The sequence below is a fragment of the Cyprinodon variegatus genome, unplaced genomic scaffold (assembly GCF_000732505.1).
Source record: "Cyprinodon variegatus isolate N-32 unplaced genomic scaffold, C_variegatus-1.0 Scaffold662, whole genome shotgun sequence".
Classification (NCBI taxonomy): Eukaryota; Metazoa; Chordata; class Actinopteri; order Cyprinodontiformes; family Cyprinodontidae; genus Cyprinodon; species Cyprinodon variegatus.
In genome coordinates this window covers 160,949-176,684 of record NW_015151115.1, presented here as the reverse complement: position 1 = coordinate 176,684, position 15,736 = coordinate 160,949, and the positions used below count along the sequence as shown (strand labels likewise).

General features: G+C 39.5%; 1 protein-coding gene across 2 annotated transcripts in view; it reads left to right on the top strand.

Moving 5' to 3' along the window:
- arid3a (AT-rich interaction domain 3A) overlaps positions 1-15,736 on the top strand; it is a 56,668-nt gene that overhangs the window by 32,530 nt on the left and 8,402 nt on the right. For both annotated transcript variants that reach the window (XM_015393915.1, XM_015393914.1), the window contains exon 4: positions 14,427-14,499. In XM_015393915.1, the coding sequence (XP_015249401.1) occupies positions 14,427-14,499 (73 nt within the window). The remainder of the gene's footprint in view (positions 1-14,426; positions 14,500-15,736) is intronic.

The window sequence follows — 15,736 nt, the reverse complement described above, 5'->3', positions numbered from 1 at the left end:
ACATCTATTTACAGATCATGTGATAAAATAATTATGAAAATACATGTTTGCATACTAAATCCATTGTTCGTGTTTTAACAGCAAAAATAACCAATGTCAACCAGTAATGATGTAAGATTTCCAATTCTGGATCTTACCTTTATTGTAAGATTTTTTAAAAAGTCCACCACAAGGAAAATATGTCTTCGTTCATTGATAAGCATGAGCTAGAACACCCCCCATACACATCTAGTATAGATATATCAGCTTTAGGGTTTTAAAACAACTACTTACTTACTGCTTTACTTGGCATGGTTTGAGTCAATTAGTACTATAATACAGAGAAAGCTTAATAACGAAAAACTTTTAATGCTGCCATATTAGTAATGCTAAGTATTGCTACATCTTTTTGTACCGATAAAAACGTCTCATGCTTCTGTTTTAGAGATTTAGTTAATTAACTGATTTGATCATTTCTTCTGAAATGTTTTTGACTTGTATTTTACTCAATATCTATTTTTTTCTCTTTTCTATTTCCCACGATTTTTCTCATTATCTCCAGAGCAGTGTAAAGGTTAATAAAGCCCATAATCAGGGACTGCAGAGTCCCTGATAGCTCATTTCAGTCTGAAGGGCTTGCAATATTCTGCAGAGAGGGCATTTTTTATTTGTTTTTTCGTGTTGTCACTGGAAAAGCTCGGGGTTAATAAGCACATGGTTTTATTGGTCCTGGTTATATCTTCATAAAACAAAAGGTTAAATGTGGGTTAAAACCAGAGCGAGCTGGATTTGGAAGAAGTTTGAAAGTCTTCCTGTTTTAAGGAAAGGAGCAGCGCAGGAGGAAAGACTATAGGTGTGACTGAGGCAACAGGAAAAAGTCCCTCACTTGGCACGCCGCTTTGAATCGCAGCCAAGTAGAGCATGTAGTAAACAGTCATTTTAACTGCGAAGCACTGCAGAGCATTTGAAACGTGTCCAAGCACAAGCATGCTGCATGGGCCTGATGTCAGAAACTGTACAGCCATGGGGATTCTGGAAATTGGCAGGGACTCACTATGGACCGGAGGGGCTGGAATGTAAACAAAGATTGTGTAAAGGTTGAAGTTAGCTATCTTTCGGGGAGTGAGACTTTTATTTAGGCTTTCCCCTAAGCTTAAAGGAAATGATAAGAAATGACCAGACTGTAAAAACATATTTTGTCAACATCCCTCTGGAAGTGACACCAAAGATGTTTTAGTCAGATTCAGTTCAGGACTGTGGCCAAACCATTACAGGACATTCTTAGTGTGAAACCACTTGATTTGAATGAGTGCTTGGCAACAGTATGGTATTGAAAAAACATTATCTCTTTCAGACACTTGAAGGTTTGGACCAAAACTGACTGATAACTTCAAACGGTTATGATTTCATCTAACTTGGCAAAATGTCCAGTCATCTGAAGCCTGATGTTGGTAACCCACCAACATGATGTTGCCAGCACCATATCTCCCTGTGTGTAGGCTGTTTCATTGAAGCGGTTGTGGTTATTGTGCCACCAGAAGTTTTTTAATTTTATCTAGAAGTACATGTTGGGGTTCATTTAAACGTGTCACAATCTGAGGGATTAGGGCTGGATAATTAATTGCGCTTTCAAAATAATTAAAGTTTTAGCAGTTTGTAAATCTCAGAGGGACTCGGTTTTTGCTTTCACTCAATTTAACCAGAGTAAAATACTAACCTTCTCACTCCAGGCCTTTAGGGGGAGGTGGCTTAAAACGGGGGAAAAAGAGAAAAGAAGGTTCATGCATCCCAGCCAATAAATAAACATTTGTCCAGAAAACAGTAAAGTCCTGCTATGTATGACACCAGACAAGAGAGCATTCAAGGTAATGAAAATAATGAATGCCAAACATTAAATGGAAATCACACAGTGCCAATCTGCATGTGTTCTCTTAAAGAAAATCCTTCAATATTTCAAAGCTAGCCTTTTGAAAACGGGGGAGACTGTTGATACGTTTAGAGAAAACCAGAACTACCCCGAAATGTCTGCAGTTTTTCCAATGCAGGTTTTATTTTTCTTACCAATTTCTATCTTTTCGATGAGTTTCAGGCATGCAGAAGATCTTCCATATTCTCTTCAAGTATGAATCCTTTAAATCTTGTGGCTGACTGGTGCCACAAACAATATGGTATCCAGGCATCACTGCCTGGAACCACAAAGCCCATTCTGTAGCTGGTAACCCTGGTTGATGGGTTGTATGAAGGAGAGGCACCTATTTGTTATTTTGAAAAACAGATTAAGACTGCAAAAAGGTACAATGATTCCCCTTCTTTATAAGAAACCTAAGTTTAAAGGTGTGGAAATCTTTTTGAAATGCTTCATAATAGTCTCACTTTGTTTTGACATTGCAAAAACCTTAAAAGGAAATGCAGACTTTTTAAATCCATGTCTTTCTGCAAGAAAAAAAGCTTGTTTTCTTCATCTTTTCAAGCCATGAGTTTTATCCGGTAAGTGTTGCCTCGTTTCTTTGTGCAAACACAGATATAGATGAGAAGGAGACAGTTCAAATTATCGATAAACAAAGCCCTAAGTGACATCCCCCTCATACAAAGACCCAGCGGTAGCCATTCAGGGGAACAAAAGCTGTACTTCTTTGCGCTTTTACTTTCATATTCTTCTGAAAAGGTGGCGAGTGTTGAAAGCTTTCTTGCTTGAAGGAATCAATTAAGAAATAGGTCAAAGATAGATAAAGCTACTTAGCAGCACATTTTCAAGGTCTGAGCTGCTCTTTGTCCGTATATGAAGAAAAGCTGGAAAATAGATATGCATGTTTTGAAATGCGGCTGTAATAGTCTGAGGAGTCAATAGGTCGCACAGGCTTCGAAGCAGGGCACCTTTTTCATATCGTTAAAGCTTAGGCTTGTGGCTTAATCAATAATTGGCACATTTGGCCCCGGTGCCATCACTATGTCTCCTCTGTCCTGTCTCTTTGATAATAACCAACCTTTTACGATTGTGTGGACATAGCAGGAAGTCTGGGCTGTTTAACTGCTAATGGCATGGATTCAAATAGTCTCTCCTTTTTTTTTTTTTACACTAGTAGGAGCTGATAAGAGAGCCTTCTGTCTTAAGATATTGCACCATGTCAACAAGAAGGCTTAGGTTCTTATAGAGTTTTTTAGATGGAGACATATTGTAGATGCAATTAAACATGCAGGCTAAGAAATATCAACAGTGACAAGCATGGATGTTTGCAGTGAATAAGATCCATCATGTCTAAAGGACATGTAAACACAGTGAAAGTTATGGTGCCGTTGTGCAAACAGGATTGGGCTTGCTTACAAACATGGATGCATTATGTACGTTTCAAACTCTTCTACAAGTCAGATGCATAAATGTTTAAACAGGAAGATGGATTATTCTGCTGGTTAGAAAAGAAAAACCCAGCGGCTGCTCCAGGTCAGATTCCTGTGTGTCTACATATTGACTGGAGCTCCCTCTCTGGTGAGCCCCATGGATTGCTATCTGCCCTGCAGAGGCAGGGTGGGCCAGATCTGTTTTTGAAGTCATTGCTGTAAACCAAAAGACCCACCTGCCTGTCTATCCATCACTCAGATTGAGGGAAAAAATAACCTATCCTGTAGCAGACTCACCATGGTTAGGTCCACCTGATATTAACCCCTTTATAAACTTTTTCTAACCATTGTTTGTTTTGTCTGAACCATTTAAAAACCCTCTGAAACTACTGCCTCTGTTATCTTTGCCTCCATCTGTCTGCCTTCAGACAAACGTTATCACGGCATCTGTGGTGGCGCTTAATAAATACTTTCAGCTACACACAGTCTCATTAGATGAATATCTGGATCAGATGCTTTCCATCCATTTAGGGGAAGGACAGGCTTGCGACATCTACTTTTTATATATAAAGTCATTTCATTTAGTCAAATGTGGCAGAAACCCTCTCATCAAGTAACTGTTACTGTGTGTGGTATCACACATCACTGCGTGATCTGAAATTGGTGTTACACCCACTTCCCCTCCTTCTATGTCTGTTGAGCCTCGCCTCGCTCAGTTTGGGCATCCAACACTGGGTTCCTTCTCATTAGATCTGTGGTTAGAAACATACATCAGACTTTCAGAGTTCTGGGAAAACCTGCTTTTTTTTCTTTCTGATTCCAGAGCAAATAGCAGTAGCAGTCAGGACTGGAGTGTACATAATCATTTGGTAGTGCTTATTCTGGTTCAGGGTCTCGTGATCATCACCCTCCACATTTATTAGCACATCTAATAAAGAGGCATATATTTTAGGGAGGAACCTAAGAGGAAATGCAGCTGTTATTAGTAGCATAATCATTCTGTTTTTTTTTTCCAAAGTATACAATCTTTAATTTCTACCTCCAATGGATGAATGTGCAGACATTTCTTCTTTAAAATAGATGTGTTAAATTATAGTTTACATTTGAATTTGACCACAATCTTTTAAGAACAACATGTAGAAATTGGAAGGTTTAATTCTCTTCCAGTTCTGTGAAGGACTGACTAAAAAGGCCACTCACACAAGGCAAATATGCGCTGATTGTTATAACTAAGGTGACAGAAGCAAGAAAACAGCTGCTCACCCAAAGTTGGGCATATATACAATAATAGAATGGTTTAAAAACAAAAAACAGGAACTATAAAAACACACAAGGCTGCCTGCAAATATCCGATTATCATCTGTATTAAGCAGGATGGTTAATAAGGTCAAAACTAAAAATAATGCTCGCTATTGCTAAACTTATTTAGTATGATATAAAGGTTCTGCAGAAAAGTTCAATTTGCTTTAGTGGTTTTCACACACCTTTACTTAAAGTGTCAGTAAAACTGTCCACACGAATATAAAACACTAATCCTTTTTTTTGTTTTTTTTGTTTAAGAATGGGATTTTTTAGGAGTTTGTTAAGCGCTTTTAACTGAATTTTGGTCCCTCCCATGTAGTGTATTCAGGCATCTATAATTACTTTTAATGAACCAGAACGTTGATTTTGCACTTTAACTTGAGTGAGCTAAACCTTGTTCTGAAATTTTCAAAGACATCTGAATTGTTAATCCAGCTGTACTTAGATTCAATTCGGCTCATTTATATAGCACCGATTCACAACATATATAATCTGCAGACACTTTACAGAGACAATTCAACCAGATCATACAGTCAGATAGATGCAAAGTTTTCTATCTAAGGCAAACCAGTTAATTTCATTGACTCTTCAGCAATCCTTCACACCAAACACACATGCAGTGACAGTGGAGAGGAAAACTCCCTTTTAACAAAGAAACCTCCAGCCGAACCAGGCTCTGTGTGAGCTGCCATCTGCCGAGGCCGCCTGGGGTTCAAGGAGACAGAAGCAGAGATACAAGAGAAGTACTGATCTATAAATACTTTCTATGTTGGCAAAGGTAAGGCTAAACTAGCTCCTGAAGTGGTCCTGTCTAGGATAGAACCAGTCAAGCAGACAATCTGAGCCAGATTTCCTGACAAAGGGATGAATGGTGCACATACGGTAAGTCACAGTAAAACGTTATCATCTATAACCGACTTTGATGAGAAAAAGAGAGAACATAAAGTTTGGGTTTAGGGGTTTCTTTGTGAGAAAGACAGATAAAAAGGATAAGAAAAAAAATCTAACATATAATAAGTGAACCACTACTATAGCAGAATCCTCATACAGACTATGTGGCTTATCTTAACATAAAGTTTTAACTTCAGCTAACAGCAGCTGTTCACTCCAGAACAAAGTGTTTAAAGTCACCACAACAAGAAGCTAAAACAGCCTTGTTTGACTCTGGAAATAAAAACCCCACAGAGGGAAGTCAACGCTAAAATCTCAGACCCTTAGGTTCTCCTTAGAAAAAACAGGTGTCACTAATAACATCACGCTTCCTAAAGAAAAAGGTGTTTTAACGCCATATTTTTCTTAACTTAGTTTTTCTAATTTAATGTATCTTTCCAGTTTATTTTTAATCTAATTAAAGTGAAAGGGAAGCTGTGAAACCTTTTGCAAACCACACAACATAAATCTGCTCATTATCAACCTAAGGGGGTTGTTGCCAAAGGCTATTTATGAATGTGTTGGTATGGTTTAGCTGTTGTGATATCATCGGCATATTCCAGTATGTGGTTTTATTCAAAAGCTCCAGCCATTGCATCAGTTTCACTCTTGCTTTTCTCATCTTTCTTGCTTATCCTCTCTGTCATTTTTGTGGGTAAACGTGTGAGTCGCTGATAACGCGGCATCAGTTAAGTAAGTCGCGGCGGCATCTGCTTGTGTTGACAAAGCTGCCGGCTCTTCTTCCTCGTTCGATGTACTTTAATTCACAGGGTCAGGTGGTCACTTGTGATTATGATGTCTTTGATCCTGCTTGTCGATAAAGCAATATGCAGTGCCCCTGAAGTCTACCAGATCTGTTTTTTCTCTTAATTGTGCTGGTAGGGGGATGGGAGTCAGGTAGGGGTTCAGAGAAAATGAAGATAGATTCTTTAAAATGGCGTGTTATGGTGGCCCGTTAATATAGATTAAAATGTGTATCTGCCTCATCTATCTAGTTGTTTTACACCTTAATATAAAATAAATCCTAGCTAAATATTTTAACAGCCTTAATTCCCTCTTATAGATTAAATCAATTAATTTCCAAACCTTTACCTCGTTCATATTGCAGGTTAATTTAAAAAAGAGAGATTAATTCTTATTCTGAGTGATACCGTACTTATAAAGCCTAAAAGCCTGTAAGCAAAAGTAATCAAGACTAGAAGCAGCAGCAAACATTTTTCACAGTGATTTACTTTCAATATTTTATTTTACTTTTCAGATATGAACACTGAAAAAAAGAGCCAAACGTGCCTATTTATAAAAAATAAACCAAGTGACCATGAAAATAGGCGGTTCAACGGCAGTCAAACCCTGCGTCATCCTTCATATAGATTCAACTCTGTAGGTATTTACATAGGAGCTTGACTTGTAAGGGTGTAGCTGGATGTAATGAGCCGAGGAGTGGCAGTGTCATCTAGTATGTCATCCCCTTGTATGCAACCATTCCCCATTCGTCTGTCTTCGAGGCCTGCAAATTACCACGAGGCACCTGCGCACTCAGAATGAATTTGAATTTGGTCTTAATGTGTTTGTTCTTTTTGAGTGCAGCATTTCACATATTAAACAACTTGCATGTAAGATATAAACTCAATCTGATCCATTGAATTAGTGAAACAAATGAAGTTACTGGAATATACTTAAATGTACAGAAACGCTCACATCCTGCTTGTGGATCTAAACATCTGTATTAAGCCGAAGACCGATTTAGCTTTTCTCCCTTTTAATGAGTCAGTGCTTTTCAAGTCCACTTATACCTGTCGGCTGACATTCTTAAACCTATTCAGCTTGTGACGTTTAACATATTTTTCATTCATGTATGGAGGTTGCTTTCTATGTAACTCGGATAAATGTTAAGTTCAGTTTTAATCCCTTTAGAAGCAAAGCGTGCAAGGAGCCAGCTGTTTGAGAAATATTGAAATGTGCGGTTACGAATGTTCCCATTTATCTTTATATTCTATAGGCTGACATTGGCTGCTTTCAAAACACAAAGCAACCACCACATACAGTTGGAGCGTTTTGTCACAGTTCTGCTTTGATTGTTAGATTAGTCGGCGATTGCCTGAAAAATGTGTGGCGAAACTTTAGCCCCAAACGATGAGGGAAAGAGGGGGGAAGGGACAGCTTTAGGATGTTTTTTTAACTTTTTTTATGTTATTTTCGTGCAAAGGGAACTATAGACCTTCTAATATTTTACTGAACTATAAGTTTTTCACTTCATCAGTTATTACTATGCTTAGAAAGATGAACGACGACGCTTAGTGGTGTTTGAATCAATAGTCAAAGATCTAATTCGAATATCAACAAGTTATTTTAAAATGTTTGGTTTCTTCTGAGCAGAATTTCTAAAATTGATCCACCTAAAAACAAGATTTTTTTTTTACTTATTTTCTATTTAGGTCATTGTTTTATTTAGTTAGTTATTTATTAAGTTGCAGCTTGTATTTGTGGAAATACTTAGTAATTTTTTGCTAAGAAAAAAAAGCCTTCTTATGATTTTAATTTGCATGGCGGATCTTTTTTTATTTTTTATTTTTTTTTTTTTTACAGATTAACAAAAACAGTTGGTCCGAGCGAAACATTTTCTAACATCATATCTGGATTAAAAAACGTTGACTGCTTCATTGAAAATGAAAATGTCCGTTTAACTGCTACAGAAAAAGGCCTTTCCTTGTTGGGGCAGAATGGCGGAAACGCTCGTCCATACATGATTAAGCAAAGGACATTGGTAACAAAGAGCCAACTTCATATGTTCCTCATTCATTTACATTTATTTATGTGAAACACCTGTCTCTTTATCATAAGGAGAAGCTCACGGATGAAGTATTTTGCCCTGGGTCAAAAAGCTTTCCATGTGAGAGAGGTTTGAAAAGTGAAGCGATCCTGCCTGACCAGTTGTGGTTGCTCCGTACATTAATGACAGTTGCAAAGGGGCTCTAACCTGGAACAATGCGCTGTTTGAATATGGCCGATCATGTGTTCACATGTCCCCCTTCTACCCATCCCCCCTGCTCCTGTTCCTCCACTGTCAGAATGTGCATTTTAGCTCCTCAATAGGAGACACCCCACCTATCATCATTAACATCTGCTTTTTTTTTCTTTTTTTTTTAACATCACCAGTTAGCTGACTTAATCTGATTTAGTCACGCCTAAACACAACCTATGGCGACAGCAGCATTTTTCCCATTCCACTCAGGCGGGGCCATATGTAGAAAACATGTTCATACTAGGCTCTTTCTTAAGAACTTGATTAATATGATATTATGAAACTGCTCTGCATGCGTTTGGGGGGGAGAAAGGTGATTAGATCTCAGCATTGTCCACATTTTAAAGGTTTCCATTGGGGTTAGAGAATGAGCGGATGGTGAAAACAAACCCAGAGGTTATCACCTTGCACTTAAAGAATTGGATACGGCAGCTTCTGTTGTTTTCAGCAGTCAGTCGGTAAACGAAGCTTAAAAAATAAGCTGTTCAACCATTAAAACCTTTTAGCTACTGGAAAACTACTCCGATGTATTTACCTTAAAAACAACAGTATTTAGGTCAGACTTGTAAATGAACAATGAGAAGCCTAAACAGACTCATGACTGTGTATGTTGGCCTTTACGTGAGGCAATCAGCAGGTGTAAGGGAGCATGTAGGTGATACCGGGGTCTTCTCTCAGCTTTGGTTTTCAGTTGCAGGGCTCCATTGTGTGCTACGTGACACTAGTGCCAGCACAACTGACAGCCATTTGCATTAATGGCTGAGTGACCCTCCCCCAAACTCTCACGCACACAATCTAACACACACACATACGTTTTGTTACCTACCTCTGCTGCCTTTGAGGCCGTAAAGGCTGCTCTTTGGTTACTGATTGTTTGCACTATAAGGCCTGTTTATAATTTATCTGCAGACGTTCAGTCGCTGACCTACATACAACCTGGAACTATCAGACAACAGACACCAAATGATTATTTATCAGAAGTTGTGAAATCTAAAGTCTGGCTGGATTAACTTTGCCCTGTCATCATAACACATATCTGCTGTAGGGGGTAATTTTGAGTTGATCTATTTAACTTCTCACCAGATCATATGATTTAGAGTCTTTATCTGTGTTTTTCTGAAGTTTTCTAAAGCGCAGAACTTATTTTCTGTTTTGTTTTTCTCTTTACTCCCTGTTCTCGAGGATTTCATCAAGGTGTGTGAACCCTGCGTTACCAGTTGGCCCAGTTTCATGTCGTTTATCTAGTTTCTTATTGTTTATCTGACAAGTTGAACCTAAAAGCAGGGGGTGGGTGGGGTTGGGGTGTCCCAGCTCTCTTACAACAGAGACATGAAAAACGTATAGCGGCCACACCCACGTAAGCCTGATAAAAGTCATTTTGTTGGGTGGTAGCAGCCGTGCTGAACGCAAGGTGGGGGGTGAGGGGGGTCACGAGTGTAATGTACACAAGGATTATATACCTGGGACTGAGAGAGGGAAGGAGACAAAGAGAGAAAAGCTGATAGGAGACAGAGGACAAATAGAGACACAACAAGGAGTGAAAAAAGAAAGCCGATAGAGAGAGGTCAATAAAGACGGATATATAGCGCGTATGTAGGACTAACAAAGCTGAACAGCGAGGGGCGTGGTGCGATAGAGGTGCTGCCCGGTTGGAAAAAAATCCCTATTGGCTGCTTTTTGTGTTACACTTTACATATACTGTTACAACATCGACGCCAACAGCCAACTTTGTTCTGCTCAGTCCACAGCGATCCCACTTCTGCAGCTCCTCTACGAATTGGCCTTTTGACCACTTTATATCGACTGTTACAGTGGCAGGGCTCTAAATAGATTGCCTGATTTATATTTCCTAATAATGATCCTTCCTTTAACCTGTTACTGGGTGCAGCCTTTCATCCCTTTCAAAGTTCTGCATTAGGTTATTCCAATCTGGACTAGCAGCCGCCCTCCCTACCCTGATAGATTCATATGAGGGTCGGTGGTGGGGGGATGAAAGGCCATCAGAGTTCTCTTTAAGATGTTATGGTAATTTTGAATCTAAAAAAATATTTCCAGTATCTTTAGATGAGAAATAGTCCCACAGCATCACCAATTCTCTGCTGTGCTTCACAGTGGGCATGTGGTGTTTTTCCACTAAGCTGTCCCAGCTGTCCCCTCCAGACCCATCTGGAGCCTCTAATTAGCTGCCATTCCAATTGAAGTCCTGATACAGTTTAGCAAACTATAAACTATATTTTTTGCATCACTTCCAAAGTCTTTTGCCGTAGATATTAAAGAGCCTAATATGTATCTCTTAAGGTCTTCAGCAGAGATTTATGGGAATTGTGTTTATTTCCTTTTGCGTCTTGCTCTCCTAATTGAGAGACAAACCTGAGCAGTCATCCAGCTCTGTGTAATGTTATATTTGACCCTGATTAAACAAAATCATGGAATACTAATTAGAGGCTCCCTGACAATATTAAATTGCCCCAAATGTCAGATGAAGCCATAAAATGATGCTGCAATAGAAAGGGATTAATTTCAAGGCCTTCATATCTTTACTAGGAGAGCCAACATTTTCCTCCTTTCCTTGTAGGTGATCTCTCTGTTGAACTGTTTATTCACGTATCTGATCATTTTCTGTAGCAGCTTCCTTCTGTGAGGGGCTGCTGGAGCGCTTCCCCTGCTGTCACAGTATTGGTTGTAATATTTTTGGACTGTCATGTGATGCTGGTAACCTCAACAACACAATGGCGCCCCACACTGGGTCTTGCACACGCATTTTATAATTACTGTTTTTGCTCAACGACTCCTGTCATTTCTCATATAAATAACACCAGTTTAAAAGCTCTAGATAAAGTGTGTCAGCATCTGATGTAATGTGGATCTCTGCAGCTAAAGACCCACTTTCTATAGAAGTTATGGAGAAAAAAAGGACAAAACTAGAGGCATTTGGATGGAGTGCACTCTGCCCAAGCCTGTTAACCCTGACTGAGACCTGAAACTTGATATGCTTGAGTAAGAATGCTAGTGAGCGTTAGCACGATTCACTCTTTGCAAAATGAAGCAGCCTTAATGGGTGGCCGAGGAACCAGCCCCGCTGATCAACACGCTGCTTGTCAGATAGTTTCAAAATCACTGCGGACAACAGTCGTCACATGGGAATCACACCTTTTACTGTTAACAATAACTGGCTTGTTTTCAGGCTCACGGTCCCTAGAATATTTAAGATGTTTGTATTTCTTATCCTGTGTCACTACATCCTGTGGATTAGAGGGAGTGGGCTCCAACAAAACCCCAGAGCAAATATTTATTGGTGTGATTAAGAGAGAGAGAGAGAAGAGGGAAAGGTAACAAATGTAGTAACATGGGGGATGGGAGCTCATTTCTAAGATTTATGGCACGGCACTTCACAAAATGACTGCATCCTGTAATTAAAACACCCCCCCCTCCAAACACACACATACAAACACACAGGCTTGTACATTAGGTGGGCTCCCACCCGCCCCCACCGCCACGTCCACTTTAACCCACCTCGGTCTCACAGCCCCCGTTCCTCTTGACCACTAGATAAAAAGAACCTACGGACGCCTGGCGTCACTAATGAGGGCTGAACGTGACTTTCAGGGGCAAACCTAGTGGTAGGAAACCACGGCTGTCGCCGTCGGATGACAGTCGTTTCATTTTCATTCTCTCTGAGAAAGTCATTTTAGAAAATGTCAAGTAATTGTCTTTGCAGGACAGACAAACTCATTTTCCTTGGATAAATTTCACTGAAGTATCAAATAAGAAGGAAGATGAGGCACATGGACCCACTTTATTAATTCTTTTTGCATAAGTAAATAAATTGATTTAGTATAATTTAGAGCTTAATTGGGTTGAATTTGATTTTTTTTTTGCATCTGTCAATCAAACTAACGACCTTTACATTATTTACCTTTGATCTATTGTTAATAACTAAATCTGAAAGGTAGAAACAACCAATTTTTCTAAGTCACTGATGTTTTCCATTTGTTTATTCTCAATCAAATGTTGTCCACTCTCTACATGCCTCCTGATGACCTACTTTAAAGTAAAATCCAACAAGAGCTATTCTACTATCATGCAAAACAGATTAAAGCTTTTGTCCTTTTCGCCTGTTTGTGTCGGCGCCGAGCTGAGGTGAGTGATTTCCTGAAGTGATATCAAACGCTCTCGGTTGGAAAGTGCATCATGAGGCTTCGCAGTGGCTTTGCTGCTCGCTGTGGGTTGTGCTGATGCCTGTCTAGTAATAATATGCTCAGGTTTTATTTTCTGTGGTTTTGTACGGTGGTGCTCAGTTGCACATTGTGTTTTCACAACCGGTTATTTTCAATACAACATTATGAAACTGTGTGACCTTGCTCAGACACTCGCGTGATATTGTTGGTGCTAATTACCCGGTGCAGAGCCGTCGCTAAAATCTTGGCTGAAGCCTGAGGATAGTCACACTTTTGCATGGTTAGTGTTTGCCTTGAGTTTGAGCGCGATGGATTGAATGAACTCTAACATGATATTTCACTATCAATGCAAATGGAAAAAAACAACCACAGGCTCAATGGGCCCACTGTACTTCCCCCAGTGTGGGCGCCTCACTTTTACTGCTCACTTTCGTTGAACTTTCCGGAGCCCAGGGCCCCGCCGGCAGCTGGACCCACATCAGGTTCTCATCAACTAACACTGGTCCACAGCATTTCTTAATTTTCCATCTCAAACTCAATCCCATTTTATATTCCAAATTTATCTTATTCTTATTTTGATATCTTTGTTGAAATGCATTTATCCTCATTTTTACCAATCTAACAACGGTTTTGCTTTGGACTACTGAACTCACGCAAAAGTGCATAAGGTAATAGTTGCCACAGAACCAAAGTAGGGATAAAAAAAAGTCCACAGCTAAGATCTGAGTTCATAAGGTAGCTTATGGACTTCAAACCTGTCTCCCAACGATTTAAAAAAAAAACCTCTAAGACTAAAATTCCGGTTGCACTCAAGTGAAGCATTTCTATTTTTGCTCCAGTTCTGACAGACCGTGTTATTGTTATGCTCACTGGTGTCTCCACTGTGATCACTCCAAACACCTCAGTCATCAGTATGCTTTATATCAGGGAGACCTTCTCCTAACAGTCTTTCTCTCTGATTTTGTATAATCTGTTTTTCATTCATAAGGATCCAACTGCATTATGCTTTTGGAGCGATCAGCCAGTTCAGTTGCACTTTGGTTACTCACAACACGTTAGCTGACGTGTGAATGGAAAGGAGGTCAAACTGCAGTCTTCATTACGGTAATAGATATGCTGCATTTGAAATATATCACAAATATATATTTCTTGTCTGATATTCACAAACAGCTACAGTTCTCTCTATTTTCTCTGTTTGTTACTCTTTCTGAGCAGATAGTTCATATATTTTTCACAGATTTGAATCAACAGAACGATTCATAATCTAGGATTTGAGAGATTGACAGTCCTCCAGATGCTACCTGTACAACCACAGTGCCATCGTCTGTAAACAGCATTGCCTTTTAGTTTTAGTTGCTGTGGCCTCTATGTATTTTTGTTTCAATAAAAGAGTTTTTAAATGTGTTGACTCCTTTGCAAAAAACTATTAAAAGACTGGCATAGATTTAATCGTGTTTCAATATTTGTATTTCTTCTGCCTCTACAATCCCTCGATAGGTTCCCTTAAATAATGTTCTCTCCGTCATAAAAGCATGACTCTGATGGTCAAAGTAAAAGAGCTGGAAATAGATTATGTGATAGTAGGACACTCTGTTCTCTGTAATCTAATGTTTTATGACTTTTGACATAAAAAAGTCCAAGCTGTTGCTTGATCGTGTCTCTCCTCTCTGTTTCCACAGCTTTACGAGCTGGATGGAGACCCCAAAAGGAAAGAGTTTCTCGACGACCTCTTCAGTTTCATGCAAAAAAGAGGTACGTAGCTTACAGCGTATACAGTTCAAAGGTATGGCATGTGCCACGCACAGCCTCTGATTATTACATATAGAGGATGATCACCCTCCCTTGTCTCTCTCTGATGTATAACTCAGCAACGTCTTCTCGTCTTTCACATGGCTGGGTGTGGTCTTCATTCATTTCAGAGACGATTGTTTCAACTAGTCGTAACTGTATGAAGTCAAAGAAAAGGGTGGCTAGCTTATCCAATTCTGAGCACTACTTTAATGCCTCCACCTTCCTTGTTTTGACAGTTTACCTTCTTGTTTCTGTGTCTTTTGTTGTGTTGGGTATTTAAAATCTAACCAGCCGTTTGGTAATGCTCCGCAGAGGCTCTGCTGGTGTCACAGGTGGGCTCAGGGCTGGTGTTATCACATGGAGGGGGGGTGGGGGGTACATACGGCTGACATGGGAGACAAAAGACATGTGGTCACAACTGAACAACCAGAACAAGCTATTTACAGTTTCACCCACTGCTGGTGGGTGGGTCTGCCAAGTCTGCTCTTGGAATCTGTGAGCGCCATCTGTAGGCCTCAACGATAACTGAGACCTTATTTCTGATATATATATATATATATATATATATATATATATATATATATATATATATATATATATATATATATATCAGAGGAAGGTTAATAATGGAAGCAGTCTTGATTGCTGTGAGTGAAGTTTTTTTTATACTTTTATAGTTGAGTAAATGTAGCAGGCCTATATCAATGAGAGGAGGTATGTCTTTATCACCTATATAAGGCTGTGTCCTTTTTTAAAGCCCTTGCCTTTCAATGCAGGACAAATAAATAATGCTGATTGGTCAGTTGCTGACTGGCCTCTAGAATTGAATGACAGGTGGCGTCACGTCAATTAAGCAAGGCAAATGCTGCTAGATGTAGGCCAGCATATTACAGGTCCGCTAGAAATTGTAAGGCCAAGATGGTTCTGTGGTCCAAAACCAAGGTTAGGGTATCCTATGCTGATGTCACAGTTGGTCATGAGGGAGGATGCTGTCAGGGAAAAGTTTAATTTTTCACGCAAAATGGAAAAGACTGGAATTTGATTTACAAATTTTCCAGTTCTTAAAAATTATGTCAATTATTTGCATTTCCAAACTTACTCCCTGCTGCTTAAGGCCCATCCATCCATCCATCCATCCATCCATCCATCCATCCATCCATCCATCCATCCATCCATCCATCCATCCATCCATCCATCC